Source organism: Numenius arquata, chromosome 4, assembly GCF_964106895.1.
Source record: "Numenius arquata chromosome 4, bNumArq3.hap1.1, whole genome shotgun sequence".
In the NCBI taxonomy this organism is placed as follows: Eukaryota; Metazoa; Chordata; class Aves; order Charadriiformes; family Scolopacidae; genus Numenius; species Numenius arquata.
The window spans coordinates 19,117,410-19,145,098 of NC_133579.1; the positions used below are offsets into that span (position 1 = coordinate 19,117,410).

Sequence of the window (27,689 nt, forward strand, 5' to 3'; positions counted from 1 at the left end):
CACTGATGATGATGATTATTACTAATTATTATATTATAAATTAATAATAATAATTTAATAATAAATAAACAATCCCTACCCTCCCTTCTTCTCCCCCCACAAGCCTTTAAAGGGGAATAATAGCCAGAAACTCATGAGCATAAAGACACGGGGGAGGGAGGCGCCGGCCCCGCGCCCCGCCCCGGCCCCGCTCAGCCCCGGGGCGCGGATGGGCGCGGAGCTGAGCGGATCGGCGCGGAGCTGCGCGGAGGCGGGGCGCTGCGATGTGCAGGATGTCGTTCAAGGTGAGCCGGGCGCCGGGGAGAGGGGCGGGGGGGGGGAGATGCCCGTTTGGTGCTCGCCGTGCCGGCATCCCGCGAAATGCTCCCTTATATTCTTGGATTTGGGGACTGATGGGATTTATTTATTTTTTATTTTTTTATTTTTTTTTTAGGAAAAACGGGGGTGGTTTAGGGCGGAAGGAAAGAAAACAGAAGCCTCCTTCCCGGGCTATGGGGTGCCCCGGGAGTACTGCGGTGGCAGCTGATGGAGCGGGGGCTTCCCACTGCTGGCATCTCCAAAAAGCTGCAGGGTTGGTGTTACATAAACTGCAAACCTCCATGAAGCTTCACGCCGGCTTTAGGGTGGCCGGGCTCAGCACTGTGGGTATTGGTGCAGTCAGGAGCCTCCTCTCCACTTTTCCGATCATCTCTGCTAGTGCTGGTTGTGTAATAGTTAGGGAGGCAGCATCTATCCCTGCTCTTCTCTTCAGGCTGTGGCGGCCACTGAAGCCAGGCTGGTTCCTTCCCTTCCCTGTCACTTTTTGTGCTTCTTCCACCCAAAACCATGCAAGAGCAGTAATTTTCAAAAGATCGCCTAAAGTATTTTTTTTTAATCTGAGGACAGGATTAATAAAATCAAATGGCAAAGAGGGAAACAAGTAGCAATTTGCTGATGCTAACAGATAATATATATGCTAGATGTACATCTTCTCCTCGGTTATGCACTTTCTGGATGCTGTGCTTGCCCTTCTCTTATTGATCACCAGCTCTGTGCCAGTCCTTTGCCATGTTGCTTGTGCTGCATTGCTTTATTTGATAGATTATTCCCTGTACTTGCATCTCGCTCCTGTCAAGGTGCCTCCCCCACCCCAGGGAGTGCTGGTGCTGTGGTGGCACTGTGTCGGTTGGATAGTGGTGGTGCAGCAGGTGGTTTCCACCTGCAGTTAAAGCCCTGGTGTGGCAAGGAGCAGGGTACCTTTGCTCACAGCTCAGCCTTACACTGGGTGGTGAAGTCTTTGTGGTCATGCCCTTTTCGGTCCTGCACTGGTCTCATCCCTGTTTGGATTTTTCTTAGTTTCAGTCTATTCAGTCCCTCCATTCTGTCTCTGTGAGTTTTTTCCCACCTTCATTTCTCACAAGCATCCATCCTAACAGATGCTAACCCCATGTTCTTGGTGGTGCCAGCCCCTTCTTCTTGCCACCTTCTCCTTTTTTGGCCTCCTTGGTTTTTTACCTAGTCCTTCAGGTCTTCTTTCCTGTTCTGTTCCTATCAGCTCCTTTTCTGTGTCCTATTTCTCACTTTCTCTTCCCTCAAGCACTCCTGGTCAAGGTAGCTCACTGCCTGCTCCCTCTCCCTCTGGAGAATTGCAGCCCCGACCTCCCTCTGATTTCTCTCTCTTTTCTGTGTCTTTTTGCTTGGCACTTTCTCTCAGAAGACTGTGTACTTACCTTAGATTCCTACTGTCTCTGTTTGCCGCTGTCTATTCATGTTTTCCATCTTACCATCCTACTTACTTACCCACAAGGCAGCATTTATCTTTCTCACCGCCTATACACATGAATATCCTCTCTTCTTCTCCCAGCTCTTGCCTATATAAAGTTACATTTATACCTTGAAGGACCTTTCTTTATCAGGATTCTTCATGTCTCTGTCCATGGCAGGGGGTTGGAAATAGAGGATTTTTAAGGTCCCTTCCAACCTAAACCATTCTATTATGCTATGTAGGATGTATTGCTAGCTAATAAAGTCCTCTCTCTTTCCTCCTAAGTCCAACTAACGTTTTCTATTTTATCGTGCTTGATCCTGGTTTCCAGTTCTACTTCTTAAAACTTTTTACTCAATTCCTTCTTTCCATTAGGACTGTTTTGGAAACTGAGAAAGAAAAGGGAATTTCCTTGGTTTGTTGACAGTACAAGGCACAAGGCACAAGTCACTGGGCTAGTGTTCTCTTTCTCCTCTCCTTTCTTTCTCTTTCCCTATTGCCTCTTTTCTTTCATCTTTAAGATCACAGTTTAAGAACTGCACTCTTCTTCCTCAATTGTTACCCCACTGTGACCTGCCTCTTCTCTGCAAACAGCTCGTCAAAGGTTGGGCAGGGAGCGGGAGGTGCTCATCACAGCATTTAAATGAACCTATTCCCCTCAATATTCATACAATGACACATACAAATACATTATCACATTTTATTTTCTCTGTATTGCTGCACAGAAATGGTCTTGTCAGATGTATAACATATATTTTCCTCTAGGCCGTTTTTTAATAAGTATTTTTGCTTGATGTCAATACAGCATGAATATAATGCCAGCTTTTCATCTCGTAAAAGCATATAAACAATTAAAATTAATAGCACAGCCAGAATTTGAAGTAATGCTTTAGAGATCTTGATGAAGTGGAGGAAATTGTATCCCAAAAGTTGCTGATGCTGGAACAAGTGACATAATGAAACATGCCATTTTCACCAAAGCTATTAGCTAATCACTTTTTCAAATGTTTATTGCGTTCTGTTCCCTGACTGTCAATGCTGAGGGCCAGTTGTTTACTTTCAGGAGTTTTTAGGAACAGACTAGCTTTATAATAAGAATTTCATGAAAATTGCATCCAGCTAAACTCTTGAAATTTCACAGTACCTCTCCCTAAGAAGTATCTGATGAGACAAGATTGAATTCATAACTGAACAACAGCAATCAAGGTTTATGTCATACCCTGTCGTTTAAAACCCCTTTACTGCTCAAAAATTGTTCAATTAATCAGATTATTAATCCCGAAGTAGTGTCTTATATTTTGCCTGCTAGTGATATCACCTGAAAATGAACAGCACAGAGGTATAAATCCTTGGTTTGAAAGCAGAAGAGAAATTGCCAGATGGCAGTCCTTGAGGTTGTCCTTGCAGGGTGCCCAGATCATCTGAATGATTTTGCACATTCCATTCATCTTAGCTGATAAAATAGCTCAGATCTGTGTTTGCTTTTTTTATCTAATCACTGCATGGTTGATGGTGTGAGTGTGCTGTATACTATTCTATGAGGAATCCCCAGCAACGTGGAGGCATGAGGGGAAGTACAAGTACTGATAGCAGTTATTCCTAATTGGGTCAAAAACACCACTGGGAAAAACCTGGTTTTGTGTCCTTGATGCACTGGAGAATTCTTCCATTCCTTGGGTCTGATCCAAAATACGAGGACAACTTTGCTGGAGGGCTACTATAGGAACTACAGGGGGAAAAAGAGAGGTTAGGAATTTATGACTCATAAGGCTAAAGACTTTGGACTTCTACTTCCAGATGAGGGTAACACTTGGCAACTTAGTTCTCTTCTCTCCTCGTGTAAACTGATGAAAGCAAGAGTTCCTGAATATTTATTCTGGTTCCTGCCTACCTGATCGATAAAGGCGTTGTCATATGGTAGGCATAATAAAATGCAGTCACATTGCTACTGTGTCCTCATAGTGAAAACCGGGCCAGATAAAATAAATCTTTCCCTGTATGGATATATTGACACACCCCAAAGCTTTCTAAAACTTTAAGGAGTAGAGTGAGACAATAAAAGGTAAGGAATTTGATTTTCCATTCTGTAAGGTCTCAACATTATTCTTTTGCAGTAGCTTTCCACAGAATATCACAATAACAAAGACAATCAGACAATATTCCTAACTACCAGCTCTGTAAATAAGTATCTGCCTAATAAATCAGAGCAAAAAGGGCAACATGAGTTACTGAATGGTTAGGTCAGATGTTTGCTTTTACATAAAATTTTAGTGTTTGTAAGGGTAAAGATAGGAAAACACTACTGCGTTGCCAGCAAGGAGGGTATAAACTGCTAGCTCTACTTTGATCAATGTTATCTACAGATCACCAGGGGAAATGTATTAGCTGTAAAAGGAAGATCAGAATTTAGCCTACTGCACTTGCTAAATTTTTCAGACTCCTGCCCCTACATGTGCTGGTTCAAGGAATAGCACTATCAATTTATAGGAAGTGTCTTATAATTTATTGACTGTTGGAAACTCCTCTCAATTCAAACAGCTGCCAGTTTTCCAACCTATGAATATTAAAAATGCAACCCATGGAAAGTGCGACAGGTCTGGGATAGATTCACACAGGATTGGTCTTGTGTCTGCTGGTTTCCGCAAAGTCGATCATCTGCATGCCAGTGAAGGAAGCAATTTAAACTCTGCTTTATGTGTGCATTTTAAGTATCAGCCATAAAACCATTCAGTCCTGATTCTCTACCACATTACACGTGCCCGTTGACATTTAGACATGGAGAAGTGTGTATTACATTTTCTGAAGCAGAATGATTGACTTTGATATCCGCGCTGCACTCTCTTTGGGTTGTCCTGAAGGCAGGATTCACTGGAGAGCAAGGCCCCCGGCTGTTTTTGACACTGTTTTGGTCTAAGATGACTATCAGTGAAACGATGCTTTACTGAACTGTTGGTGCTTTCGGGCCTTATTAAAAAATCAGCGCAATGCTTACCTGTCAGGGCAGCATTTTGGCGGCTGCCTGCATGGATCACATAAGGGGGTCAGCAGCAAAGTCTGTGGTTTTTTCTGCTGTCCTCCTCCTATGTTGGGGCAGCGATAATTTGCTCCTACCCAGGAGAAGTCCCACCGTGGCATTGTTTCTAGGACTAAGAAAGCCTCAAAGGAGTATTATATTACTATCAATTTGTTTAACAGTGGCCGGTGTTATCTAGATTTCAGAGTTTCCTAATTTTGCCTTACATATTGCCTCGTATACCCAGTAAATGAATCCATAAGCATATAGACAGCAAGATTTTAGCCCTTTTTTTTATATCATCACCCAGGAGATAGCTCATGTGGCCACAGTTACAGGGTGTTAATACCAGGGAGGAGACAGACCAAACAGTATGGGAGATGCATGAACAATATTTTTCCTGTATTGGGACTTTATGTGCAGAAAAGAAGGAGATGTCAGAGAGCTAACCTGAAACCCAGGAGGATGTCCTGCAGCAGGACATGTCAGCAGGATGACTCAGCCTCTCTAACTGTGCCCAGCCCCACCACAGAAGCAGACAATACAGGTACCCGTTAGCATGTTGTTTTCTGTGATGTTTCCCTGTGGATCTGGGCTAGCGTTGTTGCCTCTCATTACAGAACAAGCTAAGAGTCACAGGCTGCCACGGACACAGGGAAGACCTGAAACAACATGACGTAGCACAGGGAGACCGATCTCTTTAATTGCACAAAGAAATTAAATTAGCTTTCCCTTATGCTCTGGCTTTGAAAGAACAGCACACTAAGATGAAACTTGCTTGGCTTGAATGCAGAATTTGCATGTGTGTGCTCATCCAATGCGTCCTCCAAAGTGTCTTATTTCTGCTCTTTTTTTTTTTCCTTTTCTTTTCTTTTTTTTTTTTTTCCTCACCAGAAAGAAACACCGCTCGCCAATGCTGCGTTTTGGGCTGCGAGAAAAGGAAACCTGGCTCTCCTCCAGCTGCTGCTGAACAGTGGGCGAGTAGACGTGGACTGCAAAGACAGCGTATGCGCACAATGCCCCTACACCCCCAGCACTGATTTTACATCGCTTCCCACAGCCCGCTCCACCGAGGGTGTGGCAGGGATCTGGCATGGAACACTTGAGAGTCTTACGGCACTTAGGGATGATTTAAAGCCTTCTCTTGTCAGGAAGCAAGTTTGAAACTCAAGATAAAATAGTGTGATGATTTACATCAGTGGCAAGGGGTTAGGAATTTGCCAGCACTCAAAAATGTGTCTTACACAGTTATTTGTGGCGCTGACATTAAAAACACAGATCCTAGCACCTCGGGCTTCTCTTTGCAAGGAAATGTCAGTGTAGTAATAGATCACGGTGAAGAGTCAACTCAACTGAGCCCAAGCAGCAATGATTCTGTCAGCTAGCAGACCGCCTCATAATTAGTTTTCAAAAAAATAACCCTGGACCACAGTTTTCGTTTTGACAATTTTTTAAGTTTGCATTTGATGTGCAGCCGTTCCCACCCTGTGTGGCACGCAGCATCCTACACCCGGCAGGGCTGTCAGAAGGACTGCTGGCCTCCTAACTTCCTCCTCCCCCCTACCCCAGTATCTCCTGGACTTGGCACCAACACAAAGGCACAGTACAATTTCCAAGCAAAGAGGAGCCCAGACACGTGACAGAAAGATTTCATGGGGATTTCCTTACTGTAATTGGCATGGGTTGAAATAAGTTCTGAGATTAGAAATGGGTTGAAAACACAGACAATGGGTATGTCTTGCTATTCTGCCTACAACATATGGAGACATGATTGTACTGAGCTATGGCAAAGAGCAGGAAAATCCAAGGCTGGGAAGTTCCCAGGCTTCTTTGGTGCTGGGATGACTTATTGAGAGTCGTGCCTGTGTTGTACAGGATTAGTGCCACTTCCAGCCTGAAACATGAACCTGCTGCAGCTTCTCTTACTTTGAATACCTTCAAAGTGCAAGAGATTTTCTAAGCCCATTGACTTTAACCTACCTTTTCATTTTCATTTCATTTTTGCCCTGCAGGCAAGTTTTCGTCCTGCAGTACTTCTGGAGCTGATGCTATGAGTGTCTGACAGGGAGGGAAGGATGTTCAGATGAGGGCATGAAGCAGGACAGAGATCAATGTAAAGAAATAATGTCCACTACTGCTCATTTTTCCTCAAAATAAGGCTAACCTTAATCAAGAATTTTTACAATACATTATAAAATATCCTGACTTGTTAATTATATCAGCCATATGCATTTTCTAGACTAAAATATTTTTGTACAATTAAGGCTGCATGCGTCTGAATGCATCACACGTTCCTTCTTTAGATTGGAGTGATGTGTGTGAATGTTTTAGAAGGATAAATTCCATTCTTATGCATGTGGTTCCTTTATATTGTCCGTACATCACATACATATAACCTGAATTTTGTTTGCTTCACTGCAGCGGTGACCTTATGGGGTACTGAGGGGACCTGAACACATAGTTCTGGTATGGAAAGTTCTCTCATATAATGTGAAGAGTCACAGAGTGAGTCTGCTCTCATCATTTGGATAGGGAATCAGTATTAAATCACCCGGACCTTACTGCTGACTATGACTCACAATTAAGTGACTCAGCTAAGTCACTCAGCTCCTGTGTCTAAGGCTACCTCAGGTCGTTCTTCTGGAAATGATGCAAAGATCTTTGAGATTCTCTGATAAAATGCTGCGTATAAATCAAAAATATTGTTGTTATTTTTGTTGCACTTATTTTGGGACAATAAGGAGAAGTCATTGGACACATGTTGAATGGTCAGGCTCTAGCACTGCAGGCAGTAATGTTTTTGCTTTAACACCTGCTAATTGTTTATTTCCAAAGTATTCTTGATAGTAAATTTTAAACCTGATAGCAGGTTTTTCAATGATCATAAGCTTCTTTCAGCTTTCAGAAGAGGTGCTGTCTCTTTCAGAGAGCTGAAGGTGTCTGTTGAAGGTACTGACTTGTTTTTCCTTACTCCCAGCTTGGCACAACAGCTCTGATGGTAGCATCTTACTATGGCCACATAGATTGCGTACGGGAATTGGTGTTGCAAGGAGCAGATATCAATCTGCAGAGAGAGGTAGGAGAAGTTCTGCATTCAAGCAGGGATTGATTAACTGACTATTGGTTTATTAGGAATAATAAAAGTGTTGTCTGCTGCTTTTTACCAACTGCTTATTTGTCACTTGCTGTGCAGTGCATATATAAACAGGTTCTGCTTTCCTGAGGATGTCGAGGAATAAGGCGTCTGGAGTTTATAATAGAAAATGAGGTGCCAGTGATACATTTATAAATAATTCATCAAATATTTCCAGCACATCTGGTTGGTGAGGGTCAGTTACATCTGAGATGTAACACCCCACCCCCCCCAGGATTACACCATATATGTATCTGCAATTTTGCTTATTTGCGCAGTAATTTACAACTCTCTGGATGGGATAACTGATAAGGAGAAGTCCTTTACCTTTTGATTTGTAGAATATGGTCATTAAAATAGAGTGGATGCCATTGCTAGCCCAGGGATTACTTTGAGTCTGTATGCTTTGGAGTGTCTGCCTCTTAGTCTGAGCCAACTCATCTCCAAGAATCACACAGCTTTATCACCCATACCCTTCCCTGCATCTCTGCTTTGCATTAGAGGCATCTCTCACACCATGACATGCTTGCTTGTGGAAGAGATGTCAGCGGCTGGTTTGGGGAAAGTGCCTTCCCCTCCTACTCCGTGCGAACGGTTGTAAGGAGTACCTGCAGCCACTTTGGTCTGTGTACAAAGAGAGCAGAATTGCTCTGGGACAACAACAGTTGGACTGGTCCTGAGAGAAGAGCAGTCTAAGGAGGGCATGCAGGAACACGGGATGGCAGCAGGCAGTGCAGGACAGCAGTATGCTCGTTGCTTTGACAATGCAAGCCAATGTTTCTCACTTTCCTTGGTTACCTGGAACTAGAGCATTAATGTCATGCTGACATGTGCAAGTTACTGAGTCAGTGAATGCCACATTCGATGATATAAGTGCCTTTGCACTTACTGGCCTAAACTTGCTCTAACCATGATTGTCAGTGTCTTTCACTGGGGTCTTGTTCCAACGAAACATATATTTAACATGTCCCCTCCCTTAGGTAAACATTGCTTGAAAAGCAGTAACAAAAGGAAAAGCTGAGAACAGTTTTATGGAGCTGCTCTTGAGCATCACTCAGGACATACTGATTAAGCAAGCCAACAAAAGAGAAACACTGAAATCCTCCAAAATCACTCTGTTGCAGAGAGGAAGCAAAACAGATGAAGTTTAAGCCCTAAAGACCAACAGCACTGTTCTGAAACTAAATCCACATACTCAAACCAGTGAGCGCTCTTGTACTCTGAAGTTGTTGTGAAGGGTGGAGAAGTGAGAGCCCCATAAATATGTCTGTGAGAGGGGGCTCTGCAATGGTCTCAAGGGACCATGTGCTATTATAAAGACTTTGGGCACTGGAGTGAATTTCATATGTAGCTCCCCTTTCCTGCACCTTCTGCATGGGATGAGAGAGCCCCAAGTCAGGAAAGCCTGCTTCTCTTTCTCTCTTTCTCTCTTTCTCTCTTTCTCTCTTTCTCTCTTTCTCTCTTTCTCTCTTTCCCTCTTTCCCTCTTTCCCTCTTTTTCTCTTTCCCTCTTTCCCTCTTTCCCTCTCTCTCTCTATTTCCCTCTCTCTCTTTCTTTCTCACTTTATCTCTTTCTCCCTTCCTTTTCTTCCTTCCCTTCCTCTTTCTTTCTGTCCACCCATTAAAATCTTACATCTTCCTTTTTTGGTCCTGATTTACTCACATGTTAATGACAGTATTTTATAGAACTAGAATAAAATATGAGGTTTCAGTTCTTCAGCGAGGTTAAGGGAAAGCAGGAGTTGTGGGGCGGGTAATAGTTGCTTGAAGGCTGCTTGGCTGGATGGGGAGCTACTGCTGCAAGAGACAAAGATGACTTGCGCTAACAGCGATCACATTTTGTCAGTGGAGAGTCAAGGCAGGGAGAGCTCTGCTCTACCAACTAACCACCTCCCTGGAATTTCCACACCCTGATACAAATCCGTCCCGTGCTCCTATTTGTCTCAGATTGTAGCAGCAGGTGGAATAGGGGTTGGTTTGGTTTCAAATTGGCTGTTCATCTGTTGTGCAAGACTCTTCTTTTCTCACCACGGGCTTGCTTTCCCTGTCTGGTGACTGGGTAGAAATGAGTGAATCCTAAGTATATATTAGAAACTCTGTGTAGAAGCCCCTTGTGAAATTTGGGATTGACTCAAATGTGTGACGCTAGACAGATTTCTCAGTGCAATGAGAAGAAAACTGACCTAAGATACCTGGTATCCTCTGGAGTCCTCAAAATCATCATGTCTTTTCAGCTGATGCTCAAGTGGTTGTGGTCAATACTTTTCAACTTGAAATGTATATACTTCAGCCAAGTGTGTTATGTGTTTGGGTTTTTTTTAATGCCTTTTTTTCCTTACAGTCAGGTGCAACTTCTCTGTTCTTTGCTGCGCAGCAAGGCCACAATGATGTAGTGAAGTTTCTCTTTGAATTTGGAGCCTCCACTGAATTTAAGAACAAAGTAAGATGATGGGTCTATTTTTGCATGCTGATGCGTCTATATTTGCATGCTGATGCATTCTAACAACCAAGGCTGGTTTTTTGTATTCACATGAAACATGACATGGCAACAGGAAGATGATAAAAGGATTTCCTCACTTGAATGTTTTCTGACTAATATGAGTAATGCAACATATTATGAAAATATTAGCTTGGGACTAGCTTGATAGTGATACCAGTCTTTCCTCTTAAGCCATCCTCCAATACAAGAACTAATGGTCTTTTTGTACATGTTAGGTAGGATCCCATGTTAGGTATGTCCTTCACTTGCATAGACTGAAGTTTTGTCTACATTGGGAAGTCTCTGCATACCACGATAGGATACATAAGAGTATAATGACTGCAGTCCTCCCTATATTCCCATTTACTCCATCTAAAATACACCTCAGAGCTTCTATTTTTTTGTTCAGGCGGGTCCTTTTTCAAAATCTTCTTAGAATAGCCAAAAACACAGATGGTAGATCCTGGGTCTGGCTCGGGGATCCAAACACTTACAGCTTTGAGACTGGGCTTTGGTAACCTACTGAACTTCTAGACTGAGTATGGGTGGAAAACCACCTTTAACTTTATGCAGCAGTGTATACCTGAGCAGAAGGCACCACTGAGAACATACTGCATTGACAGTACGTATCTTCCATCAGCCACGTAGTGTGTTTTTTTGTCCGTTCCATTTTCTGATTTAAGAATATGGGTTTTGTAGCTTGGAATTACTCCATCAAACCATCATTTTGTTAACAAGTAACTAAGATAACAGGCTTCTCCACCACCACTACCACGCACACCCCCCAAAACCGCAGAAACGATACAGCTGACAAAATATGCCTTTTCAGGTCAGAGACAAGGCATTTTCAGATTAAGGCACACAGCTGGGAGAAGCATTGGAAAAGATATGGCTGATCCTGCCTGTTTTTAAAGGGCACTGGAAAATTAATCAATTTACAAAGAACTTTATATTAGAAGTGAAAATGTGGAACTGAAATAAGAAAACAAATTGAATGTATCCTAGGATACAGAGACTTTAAAGCAAGGAAATGCAAAGCCCAACATCTTCTTTTTCATGTACTTCTCTGTAAATTGTAATTACTACATTTGTTACTCATATATGTGAGTGTACATTTGTTACTCATACATGTGAGTGATGAAGAACTATCTTAATATAGGCATTCAACTCTTGTCACACCTTGTATCATTAGAGTTGATATTCTCTACAGCAGACAAAGCAAACATTCTAAAACAGTGTAATAAAGTAACTAGCAATAATTGCTGCTGTTGTAAAGAGAACAAATAGTATTATTGAAGGTTATTATAGATATATTATAAAATACATATTATTCAATAATATTATTCTGCATTGTCTGACATCCCTAAAAGGGTACTATTTTCTGAAATGCTCAGACACTGCAGTCAGCAAGTTCTACCACTGCCTTCCAAAGCAGGGGATTACAAGCACTGCAAACCTTAGCTCTTGCAGGGAGAAAAAAAACCAACCCCAGACCAACCAAGTTAGCCAAAATCTCTTTTAATAAGTGACTTGAAGTCTCACTGCATTTCTTGAGGGGAGGGATGCTCAGGAAACAGGGAACGACTGAGCTTTCAGAGATGCTCTCTGGAGCATCTGCAGGTATGCAACATGAGGCTACACACTCTGAGCCTACCTTGTGATCCCTTCCACAGGGGGTGAGGTGCAGTGAAGGTAGAGGTCTTAGACTTTTTAGGCCAGTGTTTCAGCCCAAACAGTTTCTGGGATCTTCTGGTTGATGACCAGAAGCCTTCCAGTACCTAAAGGGACATCAGGAGAGATGGGGAGTGACTCTTGATCAGGGAGTGGAGAAATAGGACAAGGGGTAATGGTATTAAGCTGAAAGAGGGTAGATTTAGATTATATATCAGGAAGAAATTTTTCACTATGAAGGTGGTGAGACATTGGAACAGGTTGCCCAGAGAAACTGTGGCTGCCCCATCCCTGGAGGTGTTCAAGGCCAGGCTGGATGGGGTTTTGAGCAACCTGGTCTGGTGGGAGGTGTCCCTGCCCATGGCAGGGGGGTGGAACTCGATGATCTTTAAGGTCCCTTCCAACCTAAACCATTCTATGCATCATAAATTGAAACACGCTCTCTTTTCTTATTCTGAGACATGTTCTAAATGTGCGGGTTCTTAAAAGGGTTTGCATAGGGGCATGTTTTCTGAGCAATGCTGCAGGTCAAACAGTGTGTCAGAGGCTATTTTTCAGCAGGTAGTGACTGCGGAAGATCAGTTCCCCTGCCTTGTAGCGTTATTTCAGAGGTCACAAAACACCATGTAATTCTAAGCTACTTTCAGGTGATGGTGACAGGGGTGCAGGAGGAGGTAGGCGAATAGACAGGGAAGTCTACACTGGTCTTACCTGGTCTTACCGGGTGCTGCTGTTCCAAGTACTCCCCAGGGGAGACTGGCAGCTACTGCATGTACCACCAGTACAGGGAGGACAGACCGTGTGGGGGTTGAGAAAAATGGTTTTAGAGGAAGAACTGCAGAGGTAGCTGAGAGAACCAGCTCCTATCTGAGCTGAAAGGGTTTGCAGGGAAGGATTAATAGGAGCTACATGGTGTCAGGAAAACAGGATATGAGCAAGGAATCAACCTAAGGCAGTGTGCTGTCTGTCGGCCGCACCTCCGGCTGCCCGCTCGCCCTGGCCCTTGAAGGACCTCTGTGGTTGCTCACGTGTCCCTGCTCCTGCTTGCTGCCCTCAGAGTTTCCAAGAGGCTTGCCAGTACCAAAAGTGCTTCTTCAGCTTTTTACTCGTCTCAGCTGAAGCTAAAAAGGAAAGAGGGAATCACATGGCTGAAGGGAATTTTAAAACTCTTGTTCATTTACTTCTTTTTTTTTTTTCTCCTTTTTTTTTTTTTTCCCTCATAACTCACCTGCCTTCCCAATGGCCTGTAAAACACTGGGATCTCCAGCTACAGCGTGCTGGAGAAAAGGCTGGCAAAAAGGGAAGAAAGTGTAAGAGAAAGCAAGACAGAAGCTCAATAGGGATTGGAGGGGGCTGAGTTTTTCTCCTCTTAAGAAACCATGGACCTTCACACTGTTTGACAATTCCTCAGTTGAATTGAGTGCCATCTTACTACATGGCCTTTTCAGTGAAAAAAATTTCTGGTCCCAACTTTGCTTTTCTTACTGCAAGAGCTGTCTCTATCAGAGTGTTCAAATGAATCTCAGGCTCTTCTTTTGAATGTATTCAATTTCATAGAAGATGCAGTAGAGCAGGTCTTAGAGCCCAGCTGTCTTCCTGATCAGGGTCCAAATCTTTGGATTGGGGAATTGTTATCCATATCTCTCTGGCCAAGTAAATATTTGATTCGGGGTCAGCAGCTGGAATTGGGGATGACCAAATGTTTTCTTTCTGATCCCTAGACTCTGATCAGGGTGATCTAGGAAACTTGATCGCTCTAGTCTGAAAGATGTATATCATATATTTTGGAAATGTGTTAGTCATTCCAAAAACGTATCTGTCTCAACCTGTTCTCTGGATTCAACCAAACACTTGGTCAGGATCCCCATTTCAAGACACTTGGAGATAACCTGCGAGAAGCGTCTCCCTTCTTAAACCTCAAGCTATGACATCTCCCAAGGCGGGATCACACAGTTGTACTCCAAGCATTGAGTGTCAGCTCTACTGTGCTAACTGCAGTTAGCTTTGCAGGCCTGCCTTTGATTTGGGACCTGTCATTTGGTTCCCTTCAGAAATTGTGTTAATAACCAGACAATCTTCTTAAAATGACTGGAGTTTAAGAACACAAGAATTTTATTAAAAAAACCCAAACAAACAGACAAAAAACAAACAGACAAAAAACAAACAAACAAAAAACCAGAGAAAACCCCAACCAAACAAAAAATGGACCATAAAGCAATAAACAAACTATTCCCATATACAGCTAACTGAGCGTGTCTATTCACCCACCATACAGGGAACCTCAATATTTTTAAGCTTCCTAAAACTCGTCCTTCCCTGCCTCTCCGCAGAGGACCTCCAATCTGGATAGCACAGTTTCTCTTCTTAACTCACTAACCTTTCTCTCTCCATTTCCTTCAGGGAAAGAGTCTTTAAAAACGTCTCTGTTTTTTGTTTATAGCCCTTTGATCTGGTAACTCAGTAATCGAGCAAAATGGCTTTCAGCTGGTTGGAGACAGGAAATAGATTTCATGGAGATAATAGCTTTTGCCATTGTCTTTTAAGTGTGTGCAAGGTGTTTTTTAATCCAGCAACCATTGTGGTTGCTTTTGTGTTTTGCTCCAGCAGTTCTTATTACATTAGGGTAGTTTAATTTGACAGGAAAGTCTAATGACTCATTGTAGCTATAGAGTAACTTAATTCCACTGAACCTGATTGAACACTATATTTACTCAAATGATCCAGAATTAATATGCAATTCCTAGACTGTCACATAACAGCTTCACATCTGTGACTTTGCTGACGCTCAAACCTTGTTTGCTTTTCAGTGTTGTAGGGAGAAAGGGTGAATATGAGGATGTGAGAGTAGCTATAGGGAGTCTCTGTGGGTTGGTTCAGTCATGTCAGAGCTTGAGTTTTCATGAGGTTATTTTAGGCATGAAATAGCACCACAGATTAATAAGTTTGATTGGTACTTCCCATTGTAAAAGATCCATTTGGCTATTCAAGCTGTAATTTCTCTTGTGGATATCTGTCTGTGGAAAATTTCAGACAAAACTTTGCAGCTGTTTCAGAGGACAAGGCTGAGGGAAAACACAATCTTTTGCCCACGTTAATAACAGCTCCAGAAGCCATTTATCTGAAATACTTAGATAGCTTATCTTGTGGGGGAGGGGCTTGAGACTGGGAGAAGGCAGGGAAGGAGAGAGAAGACCTCTGGTGTGGATGACTTGGGGTATGTGTCATCCCAGGTGTTGCATGGTGGCATGGTGCCATCCCAGGCAGAAGATAAAGACTTCCTCTCTGTATCAGTGTTAGAAATAATGGTAATTTTTGAGTGGGGCATAGTGCATTTACCAAGATGGCAAGACCCACATTTGCTATTTTAGTTGTTTCAGCTGGCTTGGAGTCAATTGCCAGTGACACTGTGGTGTTTCCCTTCTAAGATGGCTCCCAGGGGAGCATTTCTACATGCAGGGTTTGATGCATGTGCCTAGGTCTCCCTTTAGTGGCGATGTGCAGTAACTATAACTGCCTGGGATTGCTCCTGTCTGCAGTGATTGCTTCTTCAGCAGAAGTGATGGGGCTTTCACTGATGGTCTTGGATTTGGTCTGATGTACACCTCCACAGTTAGCTAGCATGGTTCAAAATGCACCCTCCCTGCTCTTTTTCAGGCCAACAATCAACAGGTGAGAGGCAGGTTCTGGCCAAAGAAGAGTAGATGATCCTTTTTGGAGCAGGCTTTGGAGCAGGGGGAAGGTGTGCTGTCCTTCAATAAGTGACAGATCTCGGCAAGCGTGGGAGATCTGGCTGTAAAGGGAAGAGACATGGAGGAGCTTGGAGCTATGAAGGGAACAAAGCTTCTAGTGGGAATGCAGAAGATGAGAAACAAATAGCAGAATTTTCTTGGTTCCTGTCCCTCGCTAAAAAAGCCACAGGAGAAAAATGTTTATAGTGACAGAGCCAAGTTTAAAGATTTATGGGGCAAGACTTTGTACTGAAATTATGAAAGATTCAGTAGCTAGTCTCTACAGAACTGCTATGAGCCAAATTCTGAAAAGCATTAAAATTTGCTTATGTTTTATGGTGATGTTCAGTCTAGCACCTTCCCTCTCACCTGACTGTACCCTTTCTTTGCTTTTTCACAGGATGGAGGTACTGCTCTTCTGGCTGCTTGTCAGTACGGACATGCAAAAGTAGTGGACACTCTGCTGAAGCACGGTGCCAACATTCACGATCAACTTTATGTGAGTTACTTGACACAGATAATAATGACAACACTGGTGGTGGAACGAATGTGCTGTTGGTTGGACAACAGCAGATACTTTGGCTCCAGCACACAGAGGCATTTGCCAAACGTTGCGGTTTTATAGTACTCTGCTCTTCTAAGATGTGAATTTTGTTAACTGTCTGCTTTTCATAACCCTGGGAGAAGTAGCACAAAATCAGAAAAGATGATTTGGCTGCCTTTTGGTTCATTATCTGTATGAAGGATAAGTACTAAATCTGGATCAGATTTGTGCTGTCCATTACCTTTGAAGAAAAGACCGTGTCATGTTCTACCATGATTTGCACTGCAGACAGACGAGTGAACAGCTATAAAGCCACTGATGTACTACGGAATCAGTTTATCGGTTTTCTGCCAGAAAGAGTAGTAAAAGTTGTGTTGTCTTTAAAATCTTTTTTAAAAATGTCAGTTAAAATGATGTCATTTGGTATTTGTGCATCTCTACCTTGTCAGTGCTGTGGGCAAAGAATGGTTAAAATGGCTGAACTGAGATTGTTTAGTTGACTTTTCAGAAAGCTGGATCGAGCCAGTGAAGCACTGGATTTAATTTACTTCAACAGAGACACAAATAAGTTGAGCTTTTCAGCATTCAGCAGAAATGAGTGGCAGATTTTCTCTCCACTTCCCGTCACTCTTTCCTACCCCAGGGCACTTGAGACTGACAAAATGGAAGTTGTTCCCCAGGGATATTTGACTTCTTTTTAGCCTTTTCCATGGGGTTTGGATCTGCAGGGTGCTGTCACGCTCAGCTCCCATGAGCACGGGTGGGAACTGAGGTCTGGTGACCACCAGGGTGCTAGGAGCCGTGTGCTGGTTGCACAGGGGGTCCCCACCTCCGTGCTGCCTTCACTCCGTGTTCCTAAAGAAGGGTGTCCCACCCTCGCTACTGCACAAATAGCAATTGCCTTTCTAATCTGAGGGCAGTGATTCATACCTCTGGATGGTAATCCCAGGGGTTACCACTCGGTTTAAAAATAGCCGTGCTGCCACACCTGCAGACACATACCTAGAAATGAAGGCTGTAAAATAACTTCCTTGTTGTTTCTCCTGGAAATGAGCAATGTTTGCAATTGGATTCAGAAATGTATTTTTATTGCTCACAGCCACTGGGCAAAACCAGTCAGAAACAAGCGCTTAATAGAGTAAGAACGCAATCTCTTGAAAAAGAGCATTAAACTGGCTCCTTTTTTGGGACGTCGCCAAGCTGTGTTTGCAAAGTGGTAAGTGGCTGGCAGTTTCACTGGCTGGCAGCCAAATGAGAGGGATTTTGAGCCTACATTTAGGTAGTCCTCCCAAAACCACCAAGAGATTTTTTAATCTTAAATTGACTACCATGAGGGGTAGAGGAGAAGAAGAGAGAACACCCTGACTAAAGAGTATTTCTTGCAGAAATATTTTGTAGCCTTAAAACAGTTTTCTCATTGCAGCAGCAATTCAAATCAAGTACAAAAAAATAATAGTTAATTTTTTTAATGGTTGGATGGTAGGGAAACCAAGATTCTCCGTCTTGATTGATGTTATAACAAAGAGCTCTTTTACTATTACAAAACCTTGTTTGCTTTCTAAATGGAAGTGTTCTCACTATACCTGTCTCTGGAGGAAGCCTGCAAAAGACCTGATACCATCACCTTGTTCCATGTGCTCACATAGCAACCAGAGGAAACAGCCCATCGGAGGGCCCAGGGGTATGCATTTGTAGCACCAGCAGACACCTCTCTTGTTTACCAGGACATTTGTCTTCAAATCAAGGTCAAACATTTTAGATTCAGTCCCTGGGGCACTATATTCAGCTCATGCTTCACTAGGCCTGTGCTGAGTTTTGCACAAAGAGGAATAGCTAAGCAGTGTCTCTTTGCAGACAACAGCGTTCTGTCCCAACATAGTGATATGCCAGCAAGGTCAACAACAGGCTTCCACTAAAATGCCCTGTATTTTGTGATAAGCCTATGCATAAATTGGTTAGATGTGTACTTGTGCATCTGAGATGCAGTGAGGGGATTCATTCGTGTCTCCATTTAAACTAAAAGAATTTTACCTCCTGGGAAAACTTGCCCTGGCACGTTCTGTGCTGAGTGCTGGGGATACAGGATGGGTAAACACCTTTCCCACCCTCATTGCAGATTTCCACTTCCAGTTGGTTGGATGGATTCTAATGCTGTTTGAAAATTTTTCATCAAAAAAAAATTAATGAAATATGACTTCTAAATTTTTTACCTAAGGAAAAGCTTCTGTAAAGCCAAACGTTGAAGAACATCTGTACAGGAGAGACATGTTGAGGAAAAAAAGAATCCCATATTTGTTCATTTCTTTCACAAGTTTTTTGCAGGAAAATGCTGGTTTCTGATAGGGCTTTGAGATACTCTGTCTTGCGTGTTCTACTTTACGTGATTATATTACAGGTCGAGTCTTTTCTGCAAGAGCAGTGCCACTGTAGCTGCTGGGGTGGCACAGTTGTATGGCACAGTACTTACTCCTTCAGCCTAAAGGGCAGATTTCAATGCTGGAGCCTCCAGGTCTGCAAAGTACTTGGACGCATTTTCACTATGTGTGTCTATCTATGAACATATAAAAGCTAAATTAACCTAAATAAATATATTTTGCTATATAGGAATGAATTCCTTGTTATGTGGTTCGATGTTTTGATGAACTAGACTCTTAGAATTTCAGACCTGGGATTTAATGCTCGGTTTGGTATATGATGGGAGCCAGTACTCGTGCATGCTGAATGAAAAATGTTAGCGTACTTTGTCATGAACTAGACTTTGGATTTTGGTAATTATTTCTTGGGCTTGGCTGCATAGATGCTCTTACACTGCATAATGGCTTAGGAAGAGCTTGACCCAGTTTGGTTTGGTTTTATACGGGGAAAAAAATGGCATAATTTCAACATGGTGTAAGATGGATGCATTTGTTATTAGGATGGAGCTTCTGCAATTTTCCTGGCGGCACAAGGAGGCTATCTGGATGTCATCCGACTGCTGCTTTCTTCAGGAGCAAAGGTGAACCAGCCACGGCAGGTAAGCTCAAGACTTCAAGGAAGACCTGGGGTCTAATTACTATTTTTTACAGTTACGAAAAATTAACACTGGGTTAGAGAGATTTCCTAGGTGTTAAGCTGACTGAGGGATACGTAAGCATACATGATGCACACAGACATATATAAAAGCTCTCTTGGTTTCCTAAAAAGGACTTCTTTATTGTATAGCTGTTTCTTGACTCTCAGACCAGTGCTTAAACAGCACATTTAGCTGCTGCTTTGAGTAGCCAGATGTGGGAGTTGCAAAGCTAGCTTTACTCCCAGCGCTTAGAAATGTCTGGTTAGAGACAGGGCTTCCCAGGAATCTTTGCCTGCTTTGAGAGAGTCTCCCCTGCGGTCTGCTGACACCCTGCAGGCAAGGTAGCTGTCCTGCGTCTTCACTGCTCAGTTTAAATTGATGGGCTGAGGTCTTGTCCCTGCAATCAGTCATGTATGGGTGCCAGGTGGCTGTGATCACTGACTTTTGTCAGCAGGCATGTGAAAACTCTAATGACAGCGGACAACGTGACATGTGACGAGCTTTGCAAGGTATTTTGTGTATTTCCTTTCATGTACACCGAAAAGCCTGACAAATCATAGCCTGGCAGCAGAGATTGATCTATATGACTTCTGCTGCATCTGTAGGTCTGCATAGCCTCCCTGCTGCTCCTGTACTGTAAGGAAACTGGATTAGCATTTTATGTGCTGAAACTAAAGCAATTTTCCTGCTGCCTCTCCCCCCAGCTCTCCAGCACCAGAGCTGTGCTGGCAGCTACTCCCCGGACTGGTGCTTTAGTTGCTCCTAGGCTACCTCCACACCATCTCCCAAGATCAAGATTAAGAAATGTTGTTAAAAGCTGTTAATTAATGCAGTCTGAAAGCTGAGTGTAGAAGAACAGAGCAAGGCCTTTTGAATGGGCCAAAATAAAGGTGAGGAGAGTTCAATTTAGCTCCACCATGCTGCCATAAAACCTGCATTCTGCTAACCATAATTACAATGCCCCAGCTAATTCTTTCTGACAGTATTTTTTTAGCTCTCTAATCCAATTTCTACAACACAATGTTTCGTGACGCATTTTTAAATCTTGGTTGAGGCAAAGGTTTGACTCTGTGTGAATGTTCCTCCTGGCTCTGTCTCATCTCCAGCAGGACGGGCTTTGCTTCAGGGTACCTCCGATCCCTGCTAAGATGATGCCTGGATAAGTCCGTGGCATTTGTATTTGGGCCCACTGTAATCTGAAACATTTCCTTAACAAATGGAACATTTTTACTGTTTAATTAGTTAAGTAATGGTTGGATGGACTTCAGTCTCTTTCGTACTAACAAACAAATTTGTACTTTGTTCGAAGGTGGCATGTTGGTCATGAGGAATGTAGCTCTAGATGGGGCAGTTTCGATGTCAGATGACTCTTACTGTCAGTTACAAACGACACTGCGCTCACTGCTGCAGGAAACTTTTCTAAGCAATGTAACATCAAATGCAGGGCTGCAGAGTGCCAGGTGTGAGTTCATGCTTCTTCCTCATGGTGTCCAGGTTTTCCTCCCTACCTTGTGAAATTGGGGGCTTGATTCATGTGCCTGAGTGTGTACATCTGCCTTGTATGTCTCCTCCGGCTCTTGCAGTGGGTACCAGTTCCCCTTTGGTCTTGTGCCCCATCTCGCAGGGACACAGGGATGCTCCTGACGCCAAAAAGCATCTCTGATGGCGCTGGCTGTCTGTGTGCAGGCCCTCCAGCTCAGCTCTCACAAGATCAAATAGTGAAGATTCTTGGCAAGTTTCTTCCTTGGCAATGACATTTATCTTGGATTTTAGCCGCCTTCTGTTCTTTCTGATATTGCAGAGCTGGGCAGGAATTCTTTTGTCATCTTTTTGTCTAGACAGAGCTGGGGGCAGTGTCTGAAGCCTGATGTGGGAGATGTTTCTTTGCTTCTCCAACTCAAAAACAAAGCAAAGAGATAATTTGCCAATGAATTTTACACTCCTTTTTGGCAGCCTGTGTCCCAGCAGGCTTAAGCCTGACTACCTAAGCAGATTCAAAATACTCTGAGAAGTAATGATTTGTCTTAATACATGATGTACAATTACACATATATGTAAGCCAGTAAACCTACATGGAGTATAGGCTAATTTAGACAAGCTAGCGATTCGTTAGTAGCAAGCATTCAGCTGGTGTAGTGGTGAGAGTGGACTGATGGGTAGAACAGTGGAGGAGATGATGCTGAGTAGCCTGAGAGTAGGGGCTCTCTGTCCCTGGAAGTCCTTACTGAGAATTCAAGGGGTATTTCACCTCCCACTCTAATCTGACCTTTTCTAAAACTCCAAGCCACAAGCAAATGCTGAGATTTGAAGTTGCAAAGCAAAGTCATTAGTTAATGGGTAAGAGAAAGAGCATCAGAAATTTCAGTCAGAATATGTTTGGAACTGCTGGCTGCTGGATAAAACAAGATATAGTCTGTTTATACTTGTAATCAAATATACAGTATATATTTGTAATCAAATACAGAAATAAACACAGCTTAAACACATGGTGTATTTGGCATTGCAGTCTGCTGGATGGGCAGGGGGACAAGGAAAGGAAAGTAGTTTTTGAACTGCATCTTTCCCTTTTCTCGCTTTGATCCTGACTGATCTCCAAGCCTTAGTATCTGTTTACATGGGAATTCTTATGTGGCCTGTTAGTACAATGTAATATCTCTTTTGCACCATACACCAACATGAAAATGGACAGAAATCTCATCTACTCTATATAAATATTATATATATTTGCATAAACCTGCATGTTAGATGCTGTTTGCTTAAGAGAGAGAAGCTGATGGTGTGAGCCCACCATCAACTTCATCACCTTTCTTCTCTTCAGGCTAAGTGCTCCAAGACAGTCAGTCTTTCTCACAATGTATTTTTGCCTCTACCCTATAACTGAGATACTGAGTCTAACAGCAATTCTATTAAGGACAGTTTATGGTGACAGGCATGTTACCCAACACTTGTATTTCTTTCTGCTCCTTCACCTGAAAATGCCTGAAAATAAGAGTTGTTCTTACAAACTTCACTGTAGGAAAGCTGCTGTGTTCCCTGTGCTGTGACCATGCGTGCATTTCTTGTGTAAATAGAAGCGTGGATTTGCATAGCATTGGTTCATGCATATTAAATTGTGTAGGCTGCTCTCAGTTTCCAAGTTTTATAGACTTTTTCATTGTCTCTATTGCTATTTTCTAGAGCCCTCTGGTGGGGGGAGATTAGAAAAAAAAATGAAGTGTCAGCTTACTGGTAGGGAAAACACTAGAGAAATTGGAGAGGGACAGTTTTGGCCATCATGCTAACATCACATACGCTGTATACAAGACAGCCTTTGTTATTTTTGAATTAAAAAGAACAGTCATTGTATTAACAGGATATATACTAGAATGAGGTCAGTCACAGATGTCAATGTGCTAATTTATAGAGAAATGGTACAAGGGTGGGTCAAGATCTTGTTCCTCACCATTTGAGAAGACTGAAGATCTTAGGATGTGCATTTGCTCTTTCTCAGAATCAGAAAAAAAAAGGGAAGTCCAGAATATTATATCAAAGGAATAAACTTTTCTCTTTCTTCCAAAGGATTAAGTCACTAGCCCATAGAAAACAGAACTGGTTCAACAATAGTTTTTCTGGATTGCATGAGTGAGTTATGTGAATCTTCAGTTGGCACTGAGGAGAGAGATTGCCTCTTTAATCAAGGTGGAGATATCTAATTTAAAGTAAAAAGTTGTTTTCTGAAACTTCTCGTTAAGGCTCTTTTAGAAGCCCTGGTATATTTTGTCTTCCTTTTCCTGCCAAGTCTTCGGGCTGCTGAGGGTGGTGAGGGGAACTGGCAAGCACTGAAGGCAGAAGCAGACACCCTGCTATGTAAGGGCTCCCTTTTATGTTGAAGTCCATACAGGCAAAGCCTTTTGTGAAAGGCCCACGAGAATCAGTTTGGCACCACATAACTGCTGGAGTCCTCCTGTTGTCTGGAGAATCAGGCCATTTAGAAGCAAAAGGAGGAAAAGACACAAAACTAAATTCTAACTGTGGTGACAAACACTTCTGGTGCTTCAATTCACCTTTGCCTTTGGGATGGAAATCCATCAAAAAGTTTAGATTATACTAAACGTGCATTTTATTTTCTGAGGTTTTCTGCTCAAATAATGATCGGATAGGAGAATTTTTTGCAAATCAAATTGTTTCACACTGGGTTCCTTGACAATTGCCTTGTTTTCTAGCTGAGTTCTTGAAGATAGAATTTGTGAAATACTTCCCATCACTGTAAGGCAGTTTTTACCAGATTCCCTGAGGGTGGATAATGTAACTTATCATTGAAGGTTGGTGATCATCTTGCATTGCTCCTTAGCTTCTCTAAAGAACTTCCAGTCCATATGTACAGAGACCCAGCTGCAGAATCAGTCCCAGCGTGCTGAGATTTACCTGTATCTTCTGTCACATCTAGCCAGCCAGAGCTCAAAGCACACAGGATACCTTTGGCCTTTACATTTCAAACTTCCCTATGTATTTTAGGCATGACTGGTAAGCCAAAGAGGGCTTTAACTGTTTGCACAGCAAAGCACATTTCAGGCCAACTATGCAACAGAAAGCAGCTAAGGAAGGGTGGCCCTACTCCGTAACAGGAATGGTTCTGACTTGATACGCTGAGCTACCCAGTGCTTTTGGAAGTGACTTTGCATATGCCTATCTGTGATACAGGATTTAAATGAGAAATCGAAGTACATCCATTCCAGTAAGCATCCCTGGGTAGTAAAATGTCCTTAAAGTGAAACCTTTAGCAGTCTTATTTTGTTTGCAGGACGGGACGGCTCCCTTGTGGATTGCATCACAGATGGGTCACAGTGAAGTGGTGCGAGTAATGCTGCTCCGGGGAGCTGAGCGAGACGCCGCGCGGGACGTGAGTAGCACTTCTTCCTGCAATCTGTCTGCAGCTCAACACCTCCCAGCTTCTTTTGAGGCTGCAAGGCTGCATGAAAGGAGGCCCGGTGTTCCCAGAGTCTGTCTTGTTTGCCAGGTTGTAAAGTCCCACTGTGGGTTCCCTTTTTCCTGTTGTGTCTGGGACAGTTTCCTAGAGGGACCTTCTGGAATAAGGGAATGGAAATGTCCATATAGATAACAGACAAAGATGATACAGGGTGTCATGGGGGTTCATCTCACCCTGAAGTTTTCACCTGCCAGGGGAACAATTCTCCAGCTGCCCTAAAACCAGTAGCATATGTGGAGGTGCCTCCTCAAAGACGACGAGCAGAGGAGACCCTCCTCTCAGAGGTGTGGGGGAGAGCTGGCCGAGTGGAATGCAGGTAAAGCATTGGTGACAACTGAACTGACCTTCCTCTCTCTTTTCAAGGACGGTACGACTGCTTTACTGAAGGCTGCCATTAAAGGGTACAACAATGTGATAGAGGAGTTGCTGAAATTCTCCCCCACGCTTGGCCTGCTGAAGGTCAGTAGCGAAACACACAGATTTTTAGGCAGAAACTTAAGAAGGCAAAGGGTCTGATGAAAGACCTGATGTTTATGATCATGACAGTGGAAGGCAATAAGGAGCTTGAGCCCAAAAAAAGTAAAGAGAAAAATGAAATTATTTTGTTTAGCCTTTAACACTACACACAAATGAAATTGCGAATTTTATTTTTGGAAGGAGGAAGCACATTTTGTCGTACATAGAATTCTCCTGCTTTTTGTCATCTGATTTTATTCCTACTGTAAATGGATTTCTCTTGATGGTGCAGTTTTTAGCATTAAACCCTGCCCTCTATTGCATTCAGTCAGCAAAATATTATCCTAAGAGATGTTGTGACCAGATTCTCTACTTGATTTTGTTTTCGAATTCAAAAAGGCTTGAAAAATAACAGATATTTGGAAACTGTTTTTTAATAGCTGATCTAATTTTATGTGCCTATAAATCACATACTTTGATAGCCTCTGCGCAAGCGACTAATTGGCAATATTGATGTACTTGAAAATCTGACTCATATTAACTTTGTTGTTAATTACAAGTATAAAATAGCTTGCACACTTATTTGAACTGTCAGTTTGCAGCCACAAACAAAAGGTCAGCCATGAAAAAAAAATCACCATTCAGCTGTTTGACATTGAGACTATTAATCATCAGAGAAAGAAGATAAAATGCACAGATGTGCTTCTGTTTCACTTGCTAATGGCTGATTTTTGCCAGGCAGAAGCAAGTGCTGTGTTCATTTCACCTCTAATCTATTGACAAGGGTAATTTTTAAAAGCAAATATTGCTGTGGTGAAGTGAACTTGACTCTCATTTTTATTAAAGCATTTAAAATCACCTCCTTCATAGCCCACTAGCCTTTGATTCCATGTTATTTCTTTCTTGTTTGTAGGCTTGTTCTTTGCAAATATTTGTGTTTCACTGCCTTTTGATTTCTTCCCATGCATGGTACGAACATCTCCGTCGGTATTTTCTAGAACGGGACCTCTGCTCTCCATGCGGCTGTCCTGAGTGGCAACGTGAGGACAGTGGCATTGCTCCTCGAAGCAGGAGCAGACCCTTGCCTGAGGAACAAGGTACGCCATCCTGGGTGAGGAGGGGTTGTGTGCCACATGAGCTGTGGCAGTCCGTGCTTGTCTACCGGTCCATGGTTGCCTCTTGATCCTCTCCTGAAGCACCACAATTAGGTCCATTCATTTCTGTATACAAGCATCTATAAGGGTGCTAGCCAGTGCCACTGGTGGTGCTGGTGGTTGTGAAGTTAGGTCAATCTGAGAATAGCCAACCATGCACTCACATAAGCACCACAGGTTAAATTGTTAACTATAGCTAGTCGTGGGCTAGCTAGGTTGCGTTTTAGGGAAACAGTAGTCCATTACTGGTTTTAATAAGTCACAATTTACGTTTGTGCCTTGTGACAAAGATGCAATGAAGACATTTTAGCAGCAAGAGAAATATATATCTGTGCGCTTTTGGTAAGAAAACTTGGTTAGGATTCAGCACATTGCTAACGCAAAAAATATCTCAAATTACGTGCATCTTTCCCATATCTTACTACAAATCTTTTAGTTTACTGAAATAGTTTCATATTGATTTTATGGCAGCAACTTTTCTGCAGAAAACTTGTCTTGTTTTTGTTTTGTAAAGTGTTTTAACATTACATGTTTGATAATTTCCATGAAAATGTCTTCCTCAGAGTTGTGTCTATGAATTATTTGCCACTAGTATTTGATATCTAGCTGGGTTTGTTAAGGGCGGTCTGGTATTTACTTCTGGTTTATGATTGATTGAATCAAAGTTTGTAATACAAGTAATCCAGCATATAACTTCTAAATGTTTTGGTCATTCACTATAAAATCTGTGTCTGTTATTTCTGTATCATTCCACTTGATGGCAGCAGAGTTAATGGCTTTCATACTGTAGGTCATATTAATAGGCATTTTGGTTTGATACTATCATACAATGAATGTGCAAGATTTTTCTGCTACTGACGGTGATTTGCAGCAGGAGGGTGTGCAGTATAAGAAAGTCTGTGGCTGTAACCTCTCCTACTGATTTATTTTTTTTTTAATACCATGCAACTTGGCACAACAGAATACATTTACAGGACAGAATTACTGATTTTCGGAAGCAGCTTCATTATAAATACTTCATGTTACCAAAATGGTATTCAATAAATACAGAAGACCAAACTCTGATGTTCTATTCCCAATCCTACAGAATAGCACTGACTATTTCGTAGCAATTAAAGTCTTCCCTTGGATTTTTATGGACTTTGGCACTTAAAGACCTGCCTCATGTCCCCCAAAAAATCGGCAGCTATGTTCTCTTTTAATTTTGTGGCAGTAGCATAGGGAGGTTATCCCAAGGGATACCATTCAGCTTGGACAGTCAGCACAAACAGAGCTGACCACTCAAATCCCATGCTAGGATTATTTTGAAGACTTAAGTGAAATTTGCACACCATTTGGAAAGGTGACTTCTTAAGATATCTCCAACAGTGGTGGAGACAACACTGGAATAAGCATGTCATTATAATGCCTAGTACCATCTTCTTTAGAGCGTAATGCTTTTAAACTGTGATTTGGAAATATTTATTAATTTTTGCTAACCTGAAGGTTTTTTGTTCCAGGCAAACGAACTGCCAGCAGAACTAACAAAAAATGAACGCATCCTCCGACTCCTCCGTACGAAGGAAAAGCAAAGGAAAAGCTAATGCAGCCCTGCAGTAAATGCGGTTTGACAGAGACGCGCACTGACCACAGCAGCATGACAGTAACCCTAGGTTGCCTGAGAAGGGCTTGTTGGAACAGTTTGCAGAACTGATTAGCCTCTCCAGTACATGCTCCCTGACCGCACGAGGCCCTTGCCACAGGGTGACCA

At 42.6% G+C, this 27,689-nt stretch overlaps 1 protein-coding gene across 2 annotated transcripts; it reads left to right on the forward strand.

Annotated features, from left to right (window-relative positions):
- The first annotated feature begins 263 nt into the window (after positions 1-263).
- Positions 264-27,522, forward strand: ANKRD29 (ankyrin repeat domain 29). Of its 2 annotated transcripts, XM_074146742.1 has the most exons (10): positions 264-284; positions 5,652-5,762; positions 7,735-7,833; positions 10,231-10,329; positions 16,168-16,266; positions 19,226-19,324; positions 24,144-24,242; positions 24,693-24,788; positions 25,784-25,882; positions 27,439-27,522. In XM_074146742.1, the coding sequence occupies exons 1-10, from the start codon at positions 264-266 to the stop codon at positions 27,520-27,522; spliced, it is 906 nt and encodes a 301-aa protein (XP_074002843.1). The 2 variants fall into 2 exon arrangements, with proteins under 2 accessions (XP_074002843.1, XP_074002844.1); XM_074146743.1 differs by lacking the exon at positions 25,784-25,882.
- The last annotated feature ends 167 nt before the right edge of the window (positions 27,523-27,689 follow it).

Bases quoted from the DNA above. Each gene is read 5' to 3' on its own strand.
- ANKRD29 (XM_074146742.1), top strand. From the start codon at position 264: ATGTGCAGGATGTCGTTCAAG. The intron at 16,267-19,225 runs GTGAGTTACTTG...ATTTGTTATTAG, and splicing joins ACATTCACGATCAACTTTAT to GATGGAGCTTCTGCAATTTT. The intron at 24,789-25,783 runs GTCAGTAGCGAA...GGTATTTTCTAG, and splicing joins CCACGCTTGGCCTGCTGAAG to AACGGGACCTCTGCTCTCCA.